Raw genomic sequence first — 26,013 nt, forward strand, 5'->3', positions numbered from 1 at the left:
TCACAAACAAACAAATTAAGCCAGTGGTTGGGGATGGTGGGAGGGAGACTATTATTACCTCTAGGGTAAGCACGAAGTTCACAAGAAAGGAAACAGAATCATAGAATACTACAACTCAGCCATGAATAATATTCACAAGTCATAATAATATGAATGCTGATTACTGAGTTAAAGCTTTGGATAAAAAGACTTGGACAATGAAGGGTGCAGAAGGATGCCTTTCGAGGATGTGTGGGGTTAAAGATAGAATTTCCTTTGACGTGGTGGGAAGTCATAGAATACTACCCAAAATGGAAACATCAAGAAACAGCATACAGGCATATTATTTGGAAATGTGGAAGTGAATGCCAGGAAAACGAAAACAAAATACCTGTTGAAATAATTTAAAATGCTTATATCTGGAAAGTGGACTCGAGTTAGGGAGGGGCTGGACAGGACAATGAGAGTTTGGGTAATAAACTTTAAAAATAGAAAAGAGAGATTAAAATAAAATATTCCAGAACCCTCCATCCTACCTCTCACGGGCCTCCCACATTTATCACGTCTGCCAGGCACATAGCTATCATGACCGTAGGAATTGAGGACTTGGCCCTCCAGTGAGTTCTGTTAATCTCAAATCTCTACACTGATTGTCTCTGGAATTTTGCATCTATCTGGAAGGGAGATTGTGACCTCCGACAAGCTACTTAACTTCCCTGAATTCACTTACCTGTAAATGGGAGTGATAAACCTAGCTTGGAGGGATATTGTGAAAAGGCAATGATAATTATGCTTGCAAAGTGGTTGGCACATAGTAACAGCTCAATAAATATTAGCTTTTGTGGTTATTATTTCCTGAAAACAAACACCGTCCACTCATCATTAGCCAGTGAGAAAGAGGGTGTCTGTGAAAGTTGTCATAGTTTGAAGCCAGAAAAATCTTCCTTCGGGAGGCCGAACTCGCCTCACCCCTTCTCCAACCTTGGGCCTCCCACCTCGTGGACTCCGGCCGAGATTAGCCGAGGGCAATACTCCTGCCCCCGGAAATGTCCCAACTCAGTTCCGGAGCTGAAGCAGAAAGAGAGACAGCAAGTGAGCGCGGGTTCCGTTAGGGCTCGGGGAGCCACCTCAGCGCGACGGGAGGAGGCGAGTCTGGGAGGCACCCCCAAAGTGACTGCGATGGAAGCCCGGGGGTGCGCGCGGTCCCGGCGGCCGCTGCCGGCGCTGCTGTTGATCCTGCTGCTGCTGCTGCTGCCGCCAGCCGCGGGCGCTGCAGGCGCTGCGGACGCGCGCTGGAGCGGGCAGGGCACCACCCCGCACCTGCAGAGCATCTTCCTGGGCCGCTGCGCGGAGTACATTGCGGTGCTGAGCCCCGAGCTGCGGTGAGCGCGGCGGCTGGCGAGGGAGCCGGAGAGGGAGAGGAAGGGAGGGGGAGAGGAAGGGGAGGAGGAGGGGGGAGAGGGAAGGAGGATGGGGAATCTACTGGGGAGGGTGCACTGTGTGGGGTCTGGAGGTGAAGGGTGTGTGTGTGTGTGTGTGTGTGTGTGTGTGTGTGTGTGTGTGTGTGTGTGTGTAAAAATGAAGCGGGTGTTGGGGAGTGGATGAGGATTAGGTAGTGGTGAGTTTGGACGACAGCCAGCGTAAGGTTAACCAGAACCCATGACCCAGGAATATGGTCTCCAGCTGGAATTCCCCGAGTCCAGGTTCTTTGGGAATTCAAATTTCAGGTCTTCTAATTTAGAGGACTTTTAAAGTTTGAGTCTCTCTTGCCAGCACTGTGCTTCTTACTAATTTTTGCTCCTTCCTTGGACACATTTTTTCTGTTTTCATGAAGTCCCTCTCTTGTGCCAGTTGTTTTTATTGTGACAGATTTTAGGCCAATAAAAAAGAATGGAAAAAAATGGGAACACCCATGGAACACCATGTTACCACCCAGCATAAGAAATAAGTTACAAATGGGGTGGGAAATGGTTTTGGAAAGCTAGGTTGGACTTTAAGGAGTTGCAGCGGACACTGGAAGTCATACTTTCTGCCTTGGCAGGAGGTGGAACAGTCTTTTTCCACACTCTGTGCTCACTCCTGATTTTACAAGGTCGCGTGCCTGCCTGATCTCACCTGGCCCCCAACCCCAGGATGGACCTGTGTCTAAATGAAGGGGCACCTGAAGCTGGCAGCCCATGTGGTTTATTGGAATCGTCACCTTCTGGCTCTGTGCATTTTCTGCTGTCTCTGTGAGCCTGTTCTAAGTTCTAAGAAATGTGTGTTGAACCTCTGAAAGACACTTCCACTGTCAGATTTCTAAATCCATCACCAAAGTTATTTTTCTTCCTCTTCTGAATTGGGGTTAATGCAAGAGTTATGACAATTTCCTGTCTTTGTTGTATGCCCAGTTCTGCAGAGTTGATATTTGACAAAATCACTAGTAAAAAACTTGGAGAGAGAAACGGAAATATATCACACTGGAATGTGGTCTTTTGTTTTGTTTCTTCTTTTTCTTTTTTAAACTTGTACTTTTCCGCAGGGACAAGAACTGCACAGCCATCTGGGAAGCCTTTAAACTGGTGCTGGATAAGGATCCCTGTTCTGTGCTTCCCTCAGATTACGACCTTTTTATTAACCTCTCCAGGCACTCCATTCCCAGAGACAAGGTAACTCTACCTTCGCCTCGGTAAAACGTTGCTCTGTCTCTATAGAGACAGACAGTGTCCAGGCCAAGCAGCCAACTCACAATGTGCGCCAGGCTCTCTGGTGGGAAAGGGGCTCTGTCTTCAACGGTGCTCCTGGGTCTCCTGCCTGTCCTGGGCAGAAGGAACTTTCCTAAGTCAAGAAGTCAGTGCAAAACCCACAAGAACATCAGGGCGTCACCACACCTTTCCCACGGGGCCTCTGCACCTGGCTAGTTGAACAATCTCCATCCTAACTGGCTCGAAAGGCCTGAACCTTGAGTACTTCAGAAAACCCTCTATGTCAGTATCCTCCCGGGAGACCAATCCCTCCTCTTAACAGGTCTTAAGATTATATCCATTCAGGACCAGTTTCTTGAAGAAACTGGTTAACATATAATCATGTGGTTTACATGTCTGTATTCTGTCTGCACTCTAAGCACTAATACAGTGAAAGTAAATGAGAACATCTATGTAAATTACTTATTTAGAACAGTATCTTGAGTTTAAAGAAAGTTAGATATCATTTTTATTTCTCTGACATAAATTTTTTTTTCTTAATGAAGGACATATTCTTGACATAAATTTTTTTAAACATCTTTATTGGAGTATAATTGCTTTACAATGGTGTGTTAGTTTCTGCTTTATAACAAAGTGAATCAGCTATACATATACATATATCACCATATCCCTTCCCTCTTGCGTCTCCCTCCCACCCTCCCTATCCCACCCCTCTAGGTGATCACAAAGCACTGAGCTGATCTCTCTGGGCTATGCGGCTGCTTCCCACTAGCTATCTAGTTTACATTAGGTAGTGTATATATGTTCATGCCACTCTCTCACTTCATCCCAGCTTACCCTTCCCCCTCCCCATATCCTCAAGTCCATTCACTACGTCTGCGTCTTTATTCCTGTCCTGCCCCTAGGTTCTTCAGAACCATTTTTTTTTTAGATTCCATATATATGTGTTAGCATGCGGTATTTGTTTTTCTCTTTCTGACTTACTTCACTCTGTATGACAGACTCTAGGTTGATTCACCTCACCACAAATAACTCAATTCCAATTCTTTTTATGGCTGAGTAATAGTCCATCGTATATATGTGTTACATCTTCTTTATCCATTCATCTGTTGATGGACACTTAGGTTGCTTCCGTGTCCTGGCTATTGTAAATAGGTTGACACAAATTCTTAACTTGATTTTTTTCATTGTAAAGCCATGTAACATTGATGTTTACAAATGAAAACATCTTAACATTGATTTTTTTCATTTGTAAAGGTAGGTAAGTGGAGCTGGGAGGTTCAAACACATAATAGGCTGAAAACATGATTTTTGAGTATATGTTGCCTTTGAACCTTGCAGCCTCTTGGTCAGTAAAAAGGGGAGCTGTTATTTTTGTTCTCCTTCCTCATGGACTTTGGTTGATAAACTCAGTAAATACTGAGCTAATTCCATGTACCAGGTGTTGTTCTCAGAGTTTCAGATGCAACAGGGAACAAAACAGCCTCTGCCCTCGGGAAGCATCCAGTCTAGACAGAGATTGCTGGTTGGAATACTGAGGATCTGATGGCATGATGAGGGGGATGTTGTTATTTGTATTATTATTATGTGAAAACATTGTAACTTCATAGTAATGTATTTTTGAGGCACTTTACCCTTTAGGAATTCAATTTGTGATTGCATATCATCCTCACCACAGCTCTGGGAGAAGAGGAAGTGTTCATACTCCCCATTTTCCACATGTGGAAACTGAGGCACAGGGAGATTACATGGCTTGTTCAAGATCACACATTTAGTATGTGACAGACCCAAAATTTGAACACAGGTCCCTTGATTTAAAAAAAAAATCGATCTATAATTTTTTAACTACTAGAAAAAATATATATGTATGTATGTATCTATATTTTTTCTCTGCTGGGAAAATATTTCATTAACATTTGCATGATACCCTTGGAATAAAGAAAAGAGAGCTGGTAGCACTCTCTGAATGGATAACTAAAGACAAAAACAAAGAAGGTTCAGTAGTTGTGAGGCAAGTCCCAGGTGAATGAGAAATGGTTGGCCTGACTTGTCTTGATGATACTGTGCCTGAAGAAATCTGTTTTGATTTCATTTTGTGTTGGTTTTTCCTTAGTCCCTATTCTGGGAAAACAACCACCTCCTTGTCACCAGCTATGCGGAGAACGGCCGCCGCTTTATGCCACTGTGCAATGTTCTGTATGGCATGGTTGGAGATTTCTTGAGCTGGTGTCGACAGAAAAATGCCTCTGGTAAGACTTCTGCACAAATCACAAGAAAAGTCAGGGTTCCTATTTACTATGCATATGCCATTTGTGCTAAGTGCTTTCATACGCATTTTTATCTCTTTGGATTCCGCCCCCCTCAAATCCTCTCAGGTAAAGTGGTCATAATAATAATTAAATAATAACAATGATAATAGAGAAAGAGAATCTATCTTTTGCTAGGTACTGTTCTAAGCACTTTATGGGTATTAACTCATTTAATCCCTGCAACAGCCCCATGGGATAGGTCCTATCCTGATTCCTATTTTGACAAACGAGAAAAGTGAGGCACAGCAAGATTGAGAAACTTGCTTAGGATTGCACAGTGCGTAAACAGCAAAGTCAGAGTCTGACTCCAGAGTCCTGCATGACTCTGTCTCACTATCCCCATTTTCCAGAGGGGGAAACTGAGGCTTTGGGAGGTTAAATGACTTGAAGAACTAGGGCCAGGATTCTCCCCTCTTCTCACTGATTCTGAAGCTGCTCCAGGCCACCAGCAGATATTTTGAGATTCAAATTATTGACTTAAAAAAAAAAAAGCACAACGTGAAAGCTGAGAGTTAAGCTTTATTTAGGGCAAAATGAGGACTATAGCCCATTAGACAGCACTTCAGATAGCTCTGAGAAACTGCTCCAAAGAGGTAGGGGGGGAAGGGTCACTGTTACGTACGATTTTAGTGAAGGGGGTGGGTGTGTGGAGTCAGGCACACATTTTGGCAGAGACCTGCTGCTAGTCACAAGGAACAGATGTCACCGTTAATAATTTTAGTACTTTCCTAGATATGAGGAGATGCAAGACTTGGGCTCATAAAATCTTCTCCTGAAACTATTTAACTATCTAAAGACCTGTTATGCCAGCTTTTCCCACAGCACAGAGGGCCTCATTCCTGATCACCCTGAACTCCTTTCAGGGGGTGTTGAAGGTCAGCGGCTGCAGCGACTCATGATTTAATACTTGTAGAGGTAGATGGCAAGTGGCAATTTTGTAGTTGGCAAAATCACAGTGAAAGTTAAAGTCACAGGGGCTGGCCCGATGGTAAGGAAAACGCTCTTCATCCATCAACTCCCACGCTGGGAGCTGGTGATGCAGCGGTCTCTGCCCTCAGGAAACATGTAGTTTTGTGAGTGCAGAGGGGTGTGCTCTGAGGCGGGAATGACCCAGAGCTAGGGAGTAGCAGAGGGAGACACCGGCACAGACCAGAGCCTCGGGAAGCTTCCTGGCGGCTTCCTGGCAGCTCCATTCATTCACCCATCTATAAAGTTTGTAGAGTGCCTCCTCCGTGCCAGTCCTTGCTCTTCTGGGCACTGGGAACACAGCAGAGAGTAAACCAGGAAAGTAATACCTCATCCTTACTTTATAGGGGCAGGGGGGGAGGTAAGACCATCAACAGGCAAGTAAAAACATGTACGTATAGTTCGCCTTAAGATTATAAAGGTTACAGAGCAAAACAAAACAGGGAAAAGAGGGTAGGGAGTGCTGGCTGGTAAGGAGGGGAGAGGGAAGCATTGCAGTTTTACACAGGCCCGGCGAAGGCCCCACTGAGAAGCTGATGTTTGAGCAAAGACCTAAAGGACTTGAGGAAGAGCATTTCCTGATAGAGGGAACAGCACGTGCAAAGGCCTTGAGGTGGGAGTGTGTGTGGCATATTTAAGGAACAGAAAGGCAGGCAGTAAGTGAAGAGGCAAGTAGTAGACTGTGAGGCTAGAGGAATAAAGGAGGGCCAGACAGCACAGGACATCGTGAGGATGCGGACTTTCACTTTGCCTGAGACGGGAAGCATGGCAGGGTGCAGATCAAATGGACATGGCCATTCTTCCAGTGGACTGTGGCCAGGAAGCCTCATTTTGATGATCGTACAGAGGGTGAGGGAGCATGGAGGAGGGGTGAGATGGAAAGATCATGAAGGGAGGGAGACGGTGGTATACTACAAATTAATAGCTGGTCTTGGACCCCCTGGTTCCTGGCGCACAGCTCCTGAAACCCTTGGGCTCTGAAGAGTGATGAGTGTCTTTTGTATGGTAATGGGATGACTGGTGATTGGGAGCCCCCAGATAGCTTCAGATGCGGGCTGGTCACCAAAAAGATAGAGGCATCATTAGAGAGTTGGGAGTTTCAGCCCCATCCTCTGTCCTCTGGGAAGGGGCGGGGGACTGGAGATTGAGTTAATCACCAATGGTTTAATCAATCTACTAATGGTTAATCAGTCTACTTAATGAAATCTCCATAAAAACCCCTCTCTGATGGGGTTTGGGGAGCCTCCAAGTTGGTGAGCACGTCGAGATGCTGGTGCCCCCAGAGGGAGCAAGGGCGCTCCGTGTGTTTCCCTTCAAGAAGTTCACATTTTGCCCTGCTTTGTTTTCCCTGGAACGAATTGTCAATTAGCACTTTCTCCTTTTGCTATAGAGTAAATGGGGAACAAATCCCATTATATATCTGCTGAATTTTGTCTTTAAAATTTTTTTTTTAATGTAATACATTTTAACATTTTCTATATTTTAAATGTTATAAAATTTCTATTTTCTGATTAAGGACTGTTACTTTCTTGGTCTATTTTTCTTGTATTTACTTCTAAGACCTGGGTTAATTGGAGAAGGCATTTCTCCCAACAATGCAAAAAAAAAGTTATATATGTAATAAATATAATTTTTTAATATATAATTTTTAATATGGACATAATGTATAATATAATATTATATATATTTCTTGGATATATGTGCATATATATATATATATATACACATATATATATGTATCTATATATATCACTTGCTAGAACTCCAGTAGAGAATTAACCCAGCTGTTTAGTTCTCTGCTTTCCTCACATTTGTGCCGAGCACAATGACAAATGTCTGTGGGCAGAGCTATGAATGTTAAGCCCATACACATTATGTAGAATGAGTTTCAGTATATTTTGCGGAGCCAGCAAATATTTTCAATTAATTCTTCCTTGATATAGTCTTTGAAATAAAATGTGTTTGTCTGTTTTCCCTGTAGGACTCGACTACCATTCCTGCCCTACATCTGAAGATTGTGAAAACAATCCTGTGGATTCTTACTGGAAAAGTGCATCCATCCAGGTAATCCTGGGATGGCTGGCTGGGCGACTGAGCAGGTGCGGGATCTGTGAACAGGGGACAGAAGGGTTCAGAGGCTGGGCCATCGGGTCATTACTAAACTTCTCTGAGTCTCGGTTTCTACCTTTGCAACATTCTGATTCACGCTCTCTGCTCCATAAAGGGGTGAGGATTTAAGAAGCTAAAATGCTTAATGCAATGCCTGGTATAGAGAAAAAATTCTGAATGTTAGCTCCAGAAGAAGGTGTTAAACAGTCATTATTACTCTGGTGTTGTGGTTGTTGTTAGTAGTTCAAATCAATGTGATTTTGATTGAGGTGTGAAGTGGGGTAACCCCTGCTTTATAGGAGAGCCTGGGACCCCTAAGATCTAGATGTGGGCATCAGAGATGTGCACAAGGTTGATATTAACTGAAGAGGAGGCAATAGGAGACCAGGGATAAGCTGGAGACAAAGAAATGGTCCCCTAAATGTGGGTCTGTTTCTCAGAGGATATTGTCACCAGAGTTGATGATAGCTATCGGTAGCTATAACATGCCAGTGACTACAGCTTACATTTTCTGTCACCAGTGTTAGACCAAAGATTCCAAATAAAGAGGGTGCAGTCCTTAGCTCAAGTACTGAGCAAAGCAGTCAGCTGTACTGACTAGGAGGCTGGTGGATGTGAAGTCCTTCTACCCACTGCCACCAAGCTCCTTTCAGGGCTCTCTGTGTCTCTTCTGGTCCTACTTCCTGCTCTGGACCACCAGGTGTCCGCTGGGTCCACTGTTAATCAGGGTGAGCGAGACTTTGGTCAAATCCTCCACCACAGCTGCAGTTTGGAACTAAGCAGAGGGCCCGCTCCAGACAGAAGCATTCTTATTCCTGTGCTCTCCTGCCAGCTCCGGTCGGAGCCCTCCGTCCATGCCCGCTCCCCACAGGTTCTGCTTGGAGTGCAGGCTCCAGGCAGCTGGCAGTGAGCTGCCCGAGCCCCTCAGTGAGGAGTGGGAGGTGGTGGATGCATCATCACTTGAACGTGGGATCATAACGACAACTTGGGGGTGATGTCAACATTATATGTTAAAAAAAACAAACCATATTCTCCCCAGCAGATCTGCCCAACTTCAAAGTGTGCCGGAAGCCACCATCTTATACTTCCTTCAACTCTAGAATGGGAATCTAATAATCATGCTCACATTTTATGAGCCCTTAGAATACGCTGGATGGTCTGAACATGAGGAGAGGTAGTCTAGTATAGTGATGAGGAGAGGGTCTGAATTATAGCGAATAAGTATTCCATAAATGTTAGGTATTATTTTAAGTGATTTGATCTTTACAATCCTATGGGGTAGGGACTCTTATTACCCTTGTTTTACAGATAGGAAAAATGAGGCACAGAGAGGCCAAGAAACTTGATCAGACCTATTACCCAGCTACTAAGTGCAGCAGCCAGAAACCACATTTTCGACCATGACTTCATAGAGCCTCACCGTATCTGCACGCATGTTTTTAATGAAAAAAAAATTTTATCATCAATGTAATAACTGCTCAGGATAGAGAATGACAAATTATAGAAAGTATAAATAAGAAAACTAATCATCCATATTCATGCTACCTAAGGGCAAATAGTGGTCATCAGACCTTGACATTTGCAGATTGAACTGAGACTGTTAGCCTACTTGGAAGCAATCTGAGACAGGCGTGGCACGGAGTACATTGTTGCTTTGTTGCGGCTGGCATTCGGCGTGGCTCTGCTGGGCATGTGTCACAGAGCTGCGTGATACCCCCTGCCGTCCCCCCCACCCGGCTTCACACTAGAGTAAACGTTTTATCGGGGAAATTATATGCTCCAGTAGTGTTCTCAGCTGGAGATTTGGGAACTTCTCTGGACCTGTCTGTCCCTTGGGAATCTCAGGGACAGACAGGTCCAGAGAATATTGACTAATATTCCCAGACTTCTGCCTATTTATTTATTTATTTATTTATTTTTTGCTGTACTCGGGCCTCTCACTGTTGTGGCCTCTCCCGTTGCGGAGCACAGGCTCCGGACGCGCAGGCTCAGCGGCCATGGCTCACGGGCCCAGCCGCTCCGCGGCATGTGGGATCTTCCCGGACCGGGGCACGAACCCGTGTCCCCTGCATCGGCAGGCGGACTCTCAACCACTGCGCCACCAGGGAAGCCATGCCTATTTATTTTTAACAGAGTGGAGCACATGCTCTGTCCACCTAGTCTTGCTTTTTCTTTGAATGTAAGCACCTTCTATGTTATTGCATATCTATTGTAGACTTTTATTAATGGCTGGGTAATATTTCAGACATGAAAGGGCCATAATTGACTTATCCTTCCCTGTTGTTGACTGTTTTAGACTGGTTACAAACCATGTTGCAATATACATCTTTGTGCACATCTCTGTGCACCAGGTGATCCTTCGTGCTGTTTACCAAGTATTTCTGGCTCATCTTCTGAGCATGTGGTTTGCACTCATTCTGTCTCTTGAAGTTACTTACGTGTGACTTACACTGGCCAATAGGGTGTGAGTAGGAATGACTGTGTGACATCTGGGTGGAAGCCTTTAAGAACTGGTCTGTGATTTGCCACTTTCTTCTCCCTTTCCTGATAACCAGTGACTCTGCATTTGTGGAGGCTGCATCAGCTTGGGTCCCAGAGCAAGGACATACGGAGCAAAACCCAAACGCCAAATCCAAACACTTGTGATAAACATGTAGTGTGTGCATGAAATAAATCTTTCTTGTTTAAAGCCACTGTGATTTTGAGGTTGCTTGTAATGCCAGCATAAGTTAGTGTACACCAGCTGAAACAATGCTGGAATCTGATACTGGTTTGCATTATTTTATAATGGTAGGTTCCCAGGCATGGAGTTACTGCGTTTTTGACATTTCAAAGCAATTTGCTTTCCAAGATATGCCAGTTTGCATCCCTCTGGCTCTATGAAATACCAAATTTATCCCATCCTTGCCAGTATTGAAAATTGTCAATTTAAAAAACAGTTGACCATTTCATAGCTTAAAAATGACAGCTTACTCAAAATGCTTGTTTCTTTTTGCAGTATGCAAAGGATAGTTCTGGGGTGATCTATGTCATGCTGAATGGTTCAGAGCCAACAGGAGCCTATCCTGTAAAAGGGTAAGAATGCAGCACCAACATGTAAGACAAAGATGCCAAAATGTGTTTTTAGTTGTTTTCAATGGAGGCTTAAGAGAATCATTCACATCCCCAGTCTAATGCTTGCTTCTGTAAGATCAGGTAGAGAAAAACAATTGAATGACCTGGAGATCAGAACTATGTCCATACATTTATAAAACTAACAGCTGATGAATGCCTGAATGAAATAAGTAACCTAAAAATTAAAGCTAAAAAGTGCCCCCCGCAAAGCTTTAAAACAAAAGTAATGTGTAAGTCAACTAACATTGATATGGGAACAGTATCATATTGCTTTAGGACTTTAAGAAATGTCTTTCCTGTTTCTCAGGTTTTTTGCAGATTTTGAAATTCCCCACTTACAGAAGGATAAAATCACACGCATTGAGATCTGGGTTATGCATGAAATCGGGGGAACCAATGTGTAAGTTATGATGCTACTGATCTTTGTGCAAACCTGCTTTTCTTGGATGTAATATGATCCAGTCTGATTTACATTTACATTTCTGGGGAATCAATGGTCTTCTCTGTTTCTAATGTGGTGGGCAGAGAAAGGCAAAGGCTTGACTTTCTGGAAATGCCGTGAGTCAGTCCTGAGCCCAGAGAGAAAACCTCCTTTATCCAGATACTCCTCTCAGCCTTTCTGAGTAGGTCATTTGTGTAGGTCAAAGCCAGTTTTTCTCCCTGGTCATTTAAAGCTCAAAAGCCTCACTGGGAGTTCACAGAATGGACTCATGGACCATGTAATGAAGACGTTCTTCTCAGAGAACAACCAGTTTTGCAGCTGGATCTCAGATAACTGGCCAAGGAAATATTTATGATCCATATTTTTCTCGGAAGCCGCTAACTCAAGTGGTTATATCAACTCAGATATCAAGCAAACTTGAACTCATCCTTCTCATCAACAAAGGGCAGTGCTGGCAAAACTAAAGATAAAAAACGTAAACCCGGTTGGCTCAGAGACAAGCCAATAAGGCCAAGCCTGGTAAAAGCTGTGCAGCCGTGATGGTGCTTCAGAAGCAGCTGGGGCCCTGTCCTTCAGAGCATTGAAGCTACATTGGGGAAAGCATTGAGTGGATGTGTTATTGAAAGAATGTTCTGGAAGAATCTTAGCAAATTCCCCATTTCAGGCCGCCAGGACCCCCTAAGACTCACCATATAATGAGTGATATTTTTTTTTTCTCTTGGGCAGAAGATTAAATTTGCAAATGACTTATTACATAGTCATACCAGAATCTGCTCTTCTCTTCCCAGAAGACAACTTATACCTATTGTTGCATGAAAAACAATGTGTACTGTTTTTCTTGTTTCTGTGAGAAGTTGCTTTTTGTCTAGATATTATGCTTGCTTGTTGTTTTAAGGTATCTATCAGAGAAAGATTGTCCTTTGAATCTTTTTTTTTTAAAAACATCTTTATTGGAGTATAATTGCTTTACATTGTTGTGTTAGTTTCTGCTGTATAACAAAGTGAATCAGCTATATGTATACATATATCCCCATATCCCTTCCCTCTTGCGTCTCCCTCCCACCCTCCCTATTCCACCCCCTTAGGAGGTCACAAAGCATGGAGCTGATCTCCCTGTGCTATGTGGCTGCTTCCCACTAGCTATCTACTTTACATTTGGTAGTGTATATATGTCAATACCACTCTCTCACTTCTTCCCAGCTCATCCTTCCCTCTCCCCATGTCCTCAAGTCCATTCTCTACATCTGCATCTTTATTCCTGTCCTGCCCCTAGGTTCTTCAGAACTATTTTTTTTTAGGTTCTATATATACATGTTTGCATACAGTACTTGTTTTTCTCTTTCTGACTTACTTCACTCTGTATGACAGACTCTAGGTCCATCCACCTCACTACAAATAACTCAATTTCGTTTCTTTTTATGGCTGAGTAATATTCCATTGTATATATGTGCCACATCTTCTTTATCCATTCGTCTGTTGATGGACACTTAGGTTGCTTCTATGTCCTGGCTATTGTAAATAGTGCTGCAATGAACAATGAACAATGACTCTTTTTGAATTATGGTTTTCTCAGGGTATATGCCGAGTGGTGGGATTGCTGGGTCATGTGGTAGTTCTATTTTTAGCTTTTTTTTTTTTTTTTTTTTTTGCGGTACGCGGGCCTCTCACTGTTGTGGCCTCTCCTGTTGCGGAGCACAGGCTCCGGACGCGCAGGCTTAGTGGCCATGGCTCACGGGCCTAGCCACTCCACGGCACATGGGATCTTCCCGGACCAGGGTACAAACCCGTGTCCCCTGCATCAGCAGGCGGACTCTTAACCACTGCGCCACCAGGAAAGCCCTATTTTTAGCTTTTTAAGGAACCTCCATACTGGTCTCCATAGTGGCTGTATCAATTTACATTCCCACCAAAGTGCAAGAGGTTTCCCTTTTCTCAACACCCACTCCAGCATTTATTGTTTCTAGATATTTTGATGATGGCCATTCTGACCAGTGTGAGATGATATCTCATTGTAGTTTTGATTTGCATTTCTCTAATGATTACTGATGTTGAGCATCCTTTCATGTGTTTGTTGGCAATCTGTATATCTTCTTTGGAGAAATGTCTATTTAGGTCTTCTGCCCATTTTTGGACTGGGTTTTTTGTTTTTTTGATATTGAGCTGCATGAGCTGCTTGTATATTTTGGAGATTAATCCTTTGTAGTTGCTTCGTTTGCAAATATTTTCTCCCATTCTGAGGGTTGTCTTTTTGTCTTGCTTATGGTTTCCTTTGCTGTGCAAAAGCTTTTAAGTTTCATTAGGTCACATTTGTTTATTTTGGTCTTTGAATCTGTTTTTAATGAGATAAGGAAATTGCAATTCATTGTCATCTCAGCACATTATTCCTGTGTCAGGAGAGATAATAAAGGGGTAAGAACACCTGGTTGTCCACGTCTGTGCCACAGGATGGAGGTGCAGGTCATGAGCTAAGAAAATGGGGGTCCCAAACTGCTCAGATTTTAGGGGAAAAAATCATAGAGAGTGAAAAATCACATGGCTGATAGCTAGTTGTGTTTAGCACTGCTTTGATTTCTTTTTTTTTAAAAAAAAAAGGTTAAATAACCCATTGACTGAGCTCTGTGTCTAGGTGTCCTGAAACCTCCATGTCATTGCTTACCAAAAAGTTCTAAGTAGTGAACTTGGCCCAGAGAAGGACATAGTCCCAGATTTTGGCAAGGTTCTAAAACATGATGTCACTCAACACCTTACCCTCTTCATTCCCGTAATGCCTAGAGTTCCACTTCTGTGAAAACTTCCTCCAATGGCTCATTTCCTCCCTGTACACTCCCTCTCTGTTAATTTTATAGTGGGGAGGCTGTTCACCTTCCCACTCCAGGTAAACTGAGGCCGGATCCTGTCTGCAACGTGAATAACATACCTACTCATCACAGCTGGCAGTGTTGTACCCACCTCTCTTTGCCTTTATCAATCCGCCTGCTTAACTCTGACCATCGAGAGGGCAAGAATCCTTGTTGATGAGAACGTGGGGAGATAGACATCTTATACTCTGTTGGGGTGGTCAACGTGGGGTTCAGTGTGGCAGTGCTGTCGAGAGCCTGAAAATGCATTCAAAACCTCGGTGACAGAAAACCTACTTCCAGGAATGTATGCTAAGGAAACAAATAATTAAGCGTGTGTATGAAAATGAAACTTCAACAAGGTTTTTTTGTAGTGTCAATGACATTGCAATATAGGAATGAACCTTGGTCTTTAACAAGAGGCGACTGCTTTTATGAACTGTGTTCTGATTATGTAAGGTAGACCAGGCAGGAATTAAGAATAATGGCAGAGAGGTATATATTACACAGACATGGCCAAATGCATATTACAAAATGTGCTGGGCAGCAGAATCACACTGTAATAGTTTAAAAGTCTTGTGGGAATAAATATACTGTAAAAGTCTAGAATGATGTACACCAAAGTGTTAGCAGCAGTTATCTCTAGTGATGTGAGATTTGGGTTTTTTTCCCTTTTGTTGATTTGCGTTTTCTAGTATTTTTTGACATGTATGTTTTTGTTTCCATTTGAAGCTTAACTTAATACACTCTGGGTTGAACAGGCTGGCACTCACCTTTGGTCAGGCTCGGCGCACAAGCACAGTGCTGCGTTGGCGGGTGGGGCTACGATGAGCCCTGTGGAGCACCGCGCATGCGCCGGCAGAAGCCCTCCGAAGGCGTGTGACTCACAAAACTTCGGGCAGGTTTGAAGGCTCAGAGCACCCCGTCCTGGGCACCCGTGGCTTGACTGCCGGCAGCCTTTTTGGGTCCAGAGAATTTGCCACGTATTTCTCCAGAGAGGAGAACATCTAGGGAGCACACGGTCAAAATATTTTTTGATTAACACAGAAACAGCTCCCCCCATCCTCTTCTCCTTCTATTTTGATAGTTTTTATGTTTTTGTGTTTCAGGGAATCCTGTGGAGAAGGCAGTGTGAAAATCCTGGAAGAGAGACTGGAGAAAATGGGTTTCCAGTATAGCTGTATCGATGACTACAAGTAGGTGGCATATTATAGTCAGTGTATATATTCAAAGGAGGAGCAGAGGGTTGCCGAAAAGGTTTTTCAGAGATCAGCTCCAAAGGCCACGGAACTGTGCCTTCTGGGTTGTCACTGGGTGTGGGGACTGGGAGGGCCTTCTGGCCAGGGTTCCGCCTGGCCCCCGCCCACTTCTGTCCAGAGTCCTTTTTAATGACGCTAAAGGACAGACAGCAGCCCTTTGTCATTTGTGTATGTCTAGTTTTCTCTTCACTCGCCTACTGCATGTGCGTCATCTGAGAACAGGGACTATGGTCCCTGCATCTCTGGATGCCACACTGCGCATGACATGTGCTAAGGTGGAGTTTGAGATACTTACAGAGAGATGCATGGTGACTGTGGACCAACAGGAAAAGCATCATAGCTACCATTTATTGAGCACGTTATGGGCCAGGCACTTTATATACGTATAATCAGAGATCGTTTCAGGGCATTCCTGATACTTGGAAGCGTAGGTAAATTTGGCTCAAACCCTGCAACGGTTGAAAGCCCTCCCCTGGACTGGGAATTACTCACCTTGCTGCTTCCTTCTTCTCTCTGTGTCAGCACCTGAGTCTGCAGGCCTGTTTGTCTCCTTAGGGGCTGGAGTCCAGCACTGCAAGGACTTAGTGGCTTTCCCGAACGTTTGTGGGTATGGCAGGGTGCCCATTACATCTGCAGTCTTTGCCAGTGGCGGTGACTGTCCAGGCGGCCCTGTTGCCCTCTGCTGTCTCAAAAGTTCCATGGACCTGGTAACCGTCCCACCTGAGCAAAGCCCCTGGAAGTATGGGTCTCCCCCTACTCTGGACTCCCCAGGAGAACAAGCCCCTCAAAGCTGTTCTTCCACAGCTTAAGGCTGTACCATTTTACTCATCTATTATTGCTAATGCTCTCAGGAGTCTCTCAAGTTAGGTGTTGTTATCACCCTCTTTTGAAAACAAAGTGAAGCACGTACTCTTTTTTGGAAATATAATCTGTGTACAGAAAAAATGCAGAAACCGTAAGTATACAGGTGGATGAATTTTCACGAGTTCAACATACGCATGTACCCAGCATGTAGATCAAGAAACAGAGCACAACCAGCACCCCTAGTCTCCCCTTGGCTTCCCTTTCAGGCTCCCCACCTGCCTACAATAGTAACCACTCTCTAGACTTGTAAGAGCATAGGTTACTTTTGTCTGTTTTTTCAAAATTTTATTTTTATTTACTTTTGGCTGTGTTGAGTCTTCGTTGCTATGCGCGGGCTTCCTCTAGTTGACGCAAGCGAGAGCTATTCTTTGTTGTGGTGGGCAGGCTTCTCACCGCGGTGGCTTCTCTTGTTGTGGAGCACGGGCCATAGGCGTGCAGGCTTCAGTAGTTGTGGCACTCGGGCTCAGTAGTTGTGGCTCGCGGGCTCTAGAGTGCAGGCTCAGTAGTTGTGGCTCACGGGCTTAGTTGCTCCGCAGCATGTGGGATCCTCCCAGACCACGGCTTGAACCCATGTCCCCTGCATGGGCAGGTGGATTCTTAACCACTGTGCCACCAGGGAAGCCTTAGTTTTGTCTGTTTTTAAGGTTTATATAAATATCCGCTTTTCATGGATGGGTAAATTAAGTGTTAAGAGAGGTTGAGCAAATTCCCAAAGGTCACCACTCAGTGACAGAGCTGAATTTTGAATCCAGTATTGTATGGCCCTGAAGATTCCTCTTTTCTTTCTACTATAGAACTCTAATTCTTAATCAAGGCATTAGATTTTAGTAAATTAAATAAAAGGTAATTCTTGTTCTAAAACAGCTCAATGATAGAGAAAAATATGGCTAAAAATTCCACAGTTATGGCCCCTTTGCTTTGGTCCAGGACCTCCCCCAAGGAGGCTGTCTTTTTATAAGTCATCAGGTCAACTGTGGGAGCCCAGCCAGGGTCTCATTCCTGACTCACGGCTGTGAGCCTCAGGGTCTTAGCCTGCTTTTACTGGCTCGAGTTTACCCTACCAAAGCTGGTTTCAGGGCTCCTCCCTTGCCTGGCTCAGCCTCCCAACTCCCATTTTTGTACTGCTCGTGGGCTCTTTCTGTGTTAAGGTAGGGTTTTTATTGCTCCTGGGAGCCCAGAGGCGATAACAACAGGCTTAACATGGGAGAGCGAACAAGGTTAAAAAATCAGACTCAAGCCAGATGCCTCTCAAAATTCAGGTGACATTGACCTCTGTCCTGTGGCAGTTGAAAGTTCTCCCCAGGATTCCTGCAAATTTTGGCGATGTCTTTCTTCAAAGCCTCTCTTGTGTCTTGATTGTTTTCTGCTTAGCGCTGTATTGATCCAGACTCAGTGAAACTCAATGCATCTTTTTTGGGGGACATAACACAGCAATAACAAACTACTCTTGTAAAAAATATCTGAATAGGGCTTCCCTGGTGGTGCAGTGGTTGAGAGTCCACCTGCCAATGCAGGGGACACGGGTACGTGCCCCGGTCCAGGAAGATCCCACATGCCGTGGAGCGGCTGCGCCCGTGAGCCATGGCCGCTGAGCCTGCGCGTCCGCAGCCTGTGCTCCGCAGTGGGAGAGGCCACAACAGTGAGAGGCCTGGTAACACACACACACACAAAAAATCTGAATAGTGTAGACTGAGAAGTAGGGAGTCCTGCGGAGGGGTCACATAGCGTGCCATAGACCGAACCTGTTTCCTGTTCTTCCAGAGTCCCCTCTGGTCCCCCTACCCAGAGATCCTTCCTTGGCCTTCCTCCCACTGTTACCTGGATCCTGTCTTCACTGCTGCTTTCCCTTCCCTCCTGGCTGCCTGGACCCCACATCTTCTACTTCTACTGTACAGAGCAATTTAACTTTCTTCACTGAAGCCTGGGCACCAGCCATCACCTGTGTGCTTCGAGTCCAGCCTGCCCAAAATTCTTATCAAGAGGTTTTTCCAAGCAAAATCATACATCCTTACAGAAGTGGTTCCATGCTCGGGCTCTGGAGTGGAGGTTCAAGTTCAGCTCCACAGCTTGCTACTGTGAGAACTTGGGCAAGTTCCTCTGGACAGCTTTCTCAACTGTAGATTGGAGATGATAATAATACCTGCTTTGTTTGACTGTTGTGAGGATTAAATGACATAATCTATGTAAAATATGTAATCAGATTTCTTGGTACATAGTAAGTGCTCAATAAATGCTGGCTAATATTTTTAAAAAGAAACTATGCTCTTCGAGGTCAAAGACTTTGTATCTCCAGTACCTTGCAGGCCCCCCCATAAATGTTTGATGAATGAAAGTCGTTAAAATAATCCCTTAAATATTACTTCTTTTCATTTTATAGACCAGTGAAGCTCTTACAGTGTGTGCAACACAGCACTCATCCTGACTGTGCCTTAAATTCGTAAGTGAATGTCTTAACCCAACTTCCGTACTTCCCCAAAATAATCAGTCCGTACTATTTACAGAATGCTGGTGGATTGCAATATCGTTTTACACCCACCCCCTAAAACGTCTGGCTGCAGAGTAAGACTGGTACTTCTACACGGCACTTCTCTTCATATCTGAGCTGCTGGGTTGGTGCAGGTTTGCTGAACATCTGTGCAGCTGAGCTGAATGAACCCCTGCCATGTACCACAGAGCAGAGGCTGCCCTGATGCCTCAGCTTCAGCACAAAGGCTGGGAATGGGGTGGCAGGAGGACCTATTAAAACTTATTTCTGTTGCCCTTAGAGATGACAGTTATTTTACCAGCAAAATGGGTTTATTTGGGAATAGCAGAGGAACTGCAGTTTGGGACAAGCAGGCTATAGCAAAAGCCATAGACAAGTCCAATAAATGAAGGAGAGGAACTTTATTTTATAGAGAAAAAGGAGGAAGTTGGGAGGGGGTGTTTTGAATGAAAGTCCGTCAGAGAAAAGTGAGAATTCAAGGTGATGACAGTTTCTCATTGGCTGAGTTGCTGGGGTAGTCAATTTCTTACGGAAGATGCAGTGTACATCTCTCCTGCTGTGGCCTGTTGATGATTGATGATTGTTCCTGTGGATGATTCTGTTGGGGTCTGTAATCAACAATTCTTCCTATAGTTGATGAGTGGCACTGCATGAGAGCTCCCCCTTCTGACCTCCTGACTCCATTTAAGTGGTAAGGTTTACATTTCTCAATCCTAATGTATATATTTTTAAAAATTAATTAATTTATTTGCTTTTATTTTTGGCTGTGTTGGGTCTTCATTGCTGTGCATGGGCTTTTTCTAGTTGAGGCAAGAGTGGCGACGAGCACCACTCTTCGTTGTGGTGCACGCGCTTCTCATTGTCGTGGCTTCTCTTGTTGCAGAGCATGGGCTCTAGAGCACGGGCTCTAGAGCACGGGCTCTAGAGCGCAGGCTCAGTAGTTGTGGCGCATGGGCTTAGTTGCTCCGCAGCATGTGGGATCTTCCCGGGCCAGGGATCGAACCCGTGTCTCCTGCATTGGCAGGCGGATTCTTAACCACTGTGCCACCAGGGAAGCCCTATACTATTAGTATAAATGATAGTATACATAGGATTCTGCAATGTGCTTTTTTCGCATAATAGTGTCTTGGTGTTGTTTTCCTATCTGTGGTGTTCTGTTGTGTGCGCACATCATGATTTATTTAACCCATTGCCCATAGGTGGACATTTAGATTGTTTCCAGTATTTAGCTATCATCAACAGTGAATAAGATGAAGCCTTTTCCCTCTACTTCCATTTCCTCAGAGTAATTTCTTTCAACATTTTGGTCCATCTCTCCCATACATCCCAGTACACACACATACACATATGTTACCAGGCAGAGATGTAAGTTTGTTCATCTGTTTGTTTTTGGTTTGGTCTTATTTTCATTTATTTACTTGCCTCTGTTTTTGTACAAAGAGCAGTCATGCTGGACAGACTGTTCTGCTGTGGCCCCTTTTCACTTAACGATATAAGGACGTCATCCTTTTCTGTCTGTGCGTACTTTCTGACTCCGTCTTTTAGTGGCTGCGGGGTATCTGTAGGATGGCCACTCGCCATTTATGTAACCATTTTTCAGTCATAGGCTGACTTCATTGTAGGTTGTGGTTGTAGTTGTTTATTATTATAAACAATGCTGAAATATAATCCTTGACTGCATGCCTTGAGCTCTTGTTCAAGTGTCTGCGTAGGAAAGATTACCAGAAAGGGAGTTGCTGGGTCAAAGGATGTATTTTTAGTTTGAATTTTGATATGTTTCAACAAAGCTGCCCCAGTGTGCGCTCCCACCAACAGTACGTGGCAGGTGCCCCTTTCTCCCCTTCTTCACTAACCCTGGGTATTATCTGTACTTGTACCTGTATCTATACCTAATTTTAGTCAGTCTTCTGGATAAAACATGATGCTTTATTGTTGTTCTTTTGGGTTTTTTTTTTTTTTTTGCTGTACGCGGGCCTCTCACTGTTGTGACCTCTCCTGTTGCAGAGCACAGGCTCCGGACGCGCAGGCTCAGCGGCCATGGCTCACGGGCCCAGCCGCTCCGTGGCATGTGGGATCTTCCCGGACTGGGTCACGAACCCGCATCCCCTGCATCAGCAGGCGGACTCTCAACCACTGCGGCACCAGGGAAGCCCTGTATTGTTGTTTTGATTTGTGTTGGCAGGAAGATTTCATATGCCAACACCTGAGTTCTCTTCCCTTCCTTTCCTATCTGCTAAAATTGTATGTACCTTTAAGGACCCAACTCCAAATGTCCCTTTGGCTGTAAGGCTTTCCTAATTCTGTAGGTGGATGTAAGAACTCCCTTCTCTGTGCTCCATTGACTTTGTGCACAACCCAACTGCAGCACTTCCCTCTCTCCAGTCATGTTGTAATTCATTCCTCACCATCTGTCTCCAGCACTCGACTTAGAGATTGCATGAACTTCCTCTTTGCGTGTCTCATCACAATTGCACAGAGTAGGTGCTTCATAAATGTCTGTAGGGTCCATTTTTCCATCTAGAAGGAGAAGAGAACTAATCTGGGCTGGACATCAACTGTATGCCAGGGGCTGTGCTGTGTGCATTGCATAGAACATTCTGTTCATCCTTCTAACTAGTCCATTAGATAGACACAGAGCGGGGAGAGAAAGACAGACAGACAAACAGACAGGCAGAGAGACTGCTCATCATCCCCATATAGCTCTTCTTCCCATCTTCATTTAGTAATAGAACCCTTGAATGTTAGTTGGCCTCATGGTTGCCAAGAATAACAATTGTACTTCCCGGCTTCTCTTTCCTCTGTGGCTGAGTGATGTGGGTGACTTGAAAGGAAAGAACATTCATTCCCTCCCCCTTTGTTGGCTGGTGTATGGACCCAGAAGGTGTGGTGACGAGCCACCTTCGCTGGGCATGGCAGAGCATGCCATAGACGGAGGCTGGGTGCCCCCTACCATGGAAACATAGTATCAGCCTGCACAGTTACAGAGAGAGAGACAAACATCTGTCTTGTCTAAGCCCCTGGGATTTGGGGTCCTTTCAACAGCAACCAAACCTATATCTGAACCGATACGGATAGGTTCTGTTACCCTCATTTCAGGGATGTAGAAACTCTGGCTTAGGGAAGATAATGAAGGATTTGCCCAAGAAAAGACTACCCAGCCAGTGAGTGGGTCTGAAGCGAGTCTATGAGATTTCCAGAATTCACCCTCGCGACTGTTAGGCTCTTTTGACTAGAAGTTGGGATAAGAGATCCACCAACACCAGCATGTGTCCCAGGGTGGCTGGCGAGGTTAAGTCCTCTCCCACTCTCTGCTGTTCACTGTCTGTGAATTAGGCACGTATGTTTTGGAGTCCTCTCACAGGAAGTAAAGAACAGTCTGTGTACCTGGGTCTTCACTTTCCTCACCTGAGAATGAAATCCAGTCTCCTGTCCCTTCTGCTCAGAAACCTTCAACGTTCCCTGCTACCAAGTCTAAACTTCTGGCCTGGGCTTCCTGGTTATAAGAACCTCCTTCTAAACACACCACCCACTGCTCCCCACTGGAAACTTTCACTGCAGGCTTGGATCCACTTCCCTGAAGACAACCTGTGCTTTCCTGCCCACAGTCCTGTGGACACTGACCCTCTGGCCATGGTGAGAGCAATGCAGTTGGAGTCAGATGACCTGAATTTGACATTTTTCTCATCTACAAAACTGAAATAATGGGAACTGCCACATGGGTTTGTTGTGAAGACGGCGCCCAACCTCCCTTCTAGACAGGATACTAGAAAGACTCCCCAGAGCCTGGACCCAGGCGCAGGCTTCAGGTTCCTAAAGTTCAAGTAAGGAGCACATTGGTCGAAACTCATAATCGCAAAGCATCGTACACCAGATCCAGGTAGCTCAGCAGAAATGGGATGTGTTGAAGGATATTGGATCACTCAGAGTCTTCTGGGAGAGCCAGAGGAGCAGGGCTGGAGGCTATGCCAAAGTCCCACCCAGAACTGCCCTAGGGGAGATCCCCCTGCAGCCTGTTGGGCACAGACACCGCAGGGAGTTCCTATGATGCTCGTGCCTGGATGCTCCCTCTAGAATGTCTGCCACGGCTGCCTCGGAGAGCTGGTGCCAGGGCACCCCCGGCGACGATGAACCCTCGGTGGCATCTGCTGTTTCAGTCTACTCTGCCCACAGCTATACCCAGATGTGGGTACATCTGGTTGGCAGAGTTTTGGGCACGTGTTTGTGCTCTAACTCCAGGGAGGTTGGGAAATTGAATCTCTGCTTTCAATCCAGTCTCACGGCTTTAAATCTCATCTGTATGCTGGTGACTCCAAAATGAGTATTTCTATAGTCCAGGCCCTGTACTGAGCGCCACACTTGTATATTCAGCAGTTTACTCTGATGTCTAATAGATATTTCAGATGCAACACATCCCAAACCGGACTGAATTGACCCAGGGTGGTAGGCTGAATCATGGCATCCAAAGATAGGCAGGTCCTAATTCCTGGAATGAGTGGATTTTACTTTATATTACAAGGGGCTTTGCAGATATGATGAAGTTAACGATCTTGAGGTGGGGAGATTATTCTGGACTATCCTGGTGGGCTCTGCATGTAATGTAAGTGTCCTCATAAGAACAAGGCAGAGGGAGATTTGGTTCAAGAGGAGGGGAAGGCAGTGTGGTGATGGAAGCAGAGATTAGAATGATATACTTTAAAGGTAGATAAAGGTCAAGGACACAGAGTCTCCCCTCAGGAGATTTTCCAAAAGGAAGCAGCCCCACGGACACCTCGACTAACCCTGGAAACTGGTTTCAGACTCTTGACCTCCAGAACTGTAAGAGAATAAATAAAACTGTGGTGTTTTGAGCCACTGAGTTTATTACAGCAGCAACAGGAAACTAATACACCCCTCAGTTGGTCTACCCATACATCCCTGTCTCAATTGATGGTAACGACCCACCTTTCCAAAAATCTCCAAGCGCCTGTTCCTAAAATCTTAGCGCCATTCTTGATGCCTTCCCTTCTTTCACCCTTCAGCAAAAAATCCTGTTGATTCAACTTACAAAATTAATGGAAAATCCCATCATCTACTGTGACCAGCCTGGTCTGAGCCACTGGGCCTCTTTGAAACCCAGCTACTAAGAAGTTAGCCTTTTATTTTTATTGTTTATTAGGGAAATTTCAAACATGCACATAGTATAAGGAATAGTCCTTTAAAAATTCAGTCATGTCACTCATCTGCTCACAGCCCTGCAGTCAGTCCCACATCACTCAGAGTTAATGCCAAACAGCCTTCCCAGGACCCCCAGCCCCACTTGTCTCCAACTTTTTTCTTCCTCCCCTTCCCTCACTGGGCCTCAGCCACAGTGACCTCCTGGGACTTGACAGCACATTCCCGCTACAGGGTCTTGGTCGCTGTTTTCTCTGCCCGGAAGTCCTTCCCCATGTGGCCAACTCACTCACTTACTGTGTTTGCTCACATCTCAGCTCCCTGAGGCAACCTTGACCTCTGTGTTTAAAGCTGCAGCCTGCACCGTCAGCTCTGGCTCTGCAAACCCCCTCATGTTGCTCTACTTTTCTTTTCTATAGTATTTGTTTATCATCTTCTGACTTATTTGCTTGTTAAGTTTGTTTTTTATTACCTGTTTCCCATCTGTTAGAACATCAACTCCAGGAGGACAGGGGCTTTTCCTTGTTCTGTTCGCTGATGAATGTGACTCAAGAACCTAGGAGGGAGCCTGCAGCCTGGTAGGCACTGAGGAATGAATGAATGAGTGAACAAATGATTGATTTTTCTACCCTGGGGAGGCATAGATTTGAGACAAAGGATGTTGAAAGGGGCTGGGCAGCTGAAGGGAATGACACGGGTCCTGTGAGAGTTTGTCCTGTAAGAAGTGACCAGGGGGGCTTCCCTGGTGGCGCAGTAGTTGAGAGTCCGCCTGCCGATGCAGGGGACACGGGTTCGTGCCCTGGTCCGGGAAGATCCCACATGCCGCGGCTAGGCCCGTGAGCCATGGCTGCTGAGCCTGCGCGTCCGGCGCCTGGGCTCAGCAACAGGAGAGACCACAACAGTGAGAGGCCCGCGTACTGCCAAAAAAAAAAAAAAAAAAGAAGTGACCAGGGGCAGCATGTGTAGAAGTAACAGATTTTGACTGTAAGAAACAGAATCCAGCTGTGGCTCATGTAGGTGGAAAAAAGGGGAATAAAGTTGTTGGGGGGATTTAATAGAAGAGACTCTACAGTGAGCAGGGGGCCTCATAAGGTCTGGAGAGGTAAGTGTCCTTATTGTTACTGTGTAACTTAGGTCTTTCTGGTTTTACTCTGTCTCCTTAAACAGACTTTAAACTTTATGCAGATACAGATGGTGTAAAGTTCCTTCCTGTAAAACCTGTTGCACCCTACACTGCCATTCCCAAAATAGGCAAGTGGGGCCACCCTGGCACTGGTGCCTGCTTTTCCCTCCCCTGCTGCAGGCTCTGTACGGTGAATGAGGGCAGCTCTCCTCACCAGTCTTCAGGTCTTTCTGAGCACTTTGCCCATGTCAGCCTGTCAACCTGGTCTTTGGAGTCATCATCTCATTACATCCAACCATATTCTTGGAAGGTGGGAAGTTTGATCACCATTAGTGATGCTGAGGTTCAGAGAGGTTAAGTGACCCCTTAAAGTCACTCAGGACTGGCTAGAGGCAGAAGTGGCACCCAGGTCTGTCGGTGTGTAAAGTCCTTGCTCTTCCCACTGAACCACACTGCCTCCAGATGTTTCTGGGGTTCACACCACAGCAGAGAAGTAAGAGGTTTATAGTTCCTGACCTGTTCTTTCCTTCTTTGGGCATTCTTTCAGTGACTGTTGAACAGATTTATCTATGACAGTTCTTTCCCAAGTCCATTGAACGTCAAGAATAAAACCCTCTTTCACGCTTTGCTGAGGTTTTCTCCACTTTCATTACTTTGGAAGGAATTTTACTAATCTCCTTTAAAAATGATT

At 45.1% G+C, this 26,013-nt stretch overlaps 1 protein-coding gene across 1 annotated transcript in view; it reads left to right on the forward strand.

Annotated features, from left to right (window-relative positions):
* Positions 1-1,076: 1,076 nt before the first annotated feature.
* BST1 (bone marrow stromal cell antigen 1) overlaps positions 1,077-26,013 on the forward strand; it is a 29,707-nt gene continuing 4,770 nt past the window's right edge. Inside the window, exons 1-8 of the mRNA XM_082838184.1 lie at positions 1,077-1,361; positions 2,501-2,627; positions 4,777-4,912; positions 7,920-8,002; positions 11,046-11,122; positions 11,469-11,561; positions 15,550-15,636; positions 18,941-19,000. Of these exons, the coding sequence (XP_082694310.1) occupies positions 1,159-1,361; positions 2,501-2,627; positions 4,777-4,912; positions 7,920-8,002; positions 11,046-11,122; positions 11,469-11,561; positions 15,550-15,636; positions 18,941-19,000 (866 nt within the window). The 5' untranslated portion in view covers positions 1,077-1,158. The remainder of the gene's footprint in view (positions 1,362-2,500; positions 2,628-4,776; positions 4,913-7,919; positions 8,003-11,045; positions 11,123-11,468; positions 11,562-15,549; positions 15,637-18,940; positions 19,001-26,013) is intronic.

This window comes from Leucopleurus acutus (genome assembly GCF_964270905.1).
Source record: "Leucopleurus acutus genome assembly, chromosome: 4".
NCBI classification, from domain to species: Eukaryota; Metazoa; Chordata; class Mammalia; order Artiodactyla; family Delphinidae; genus Leucopleurus; species Leucopleurus acutus.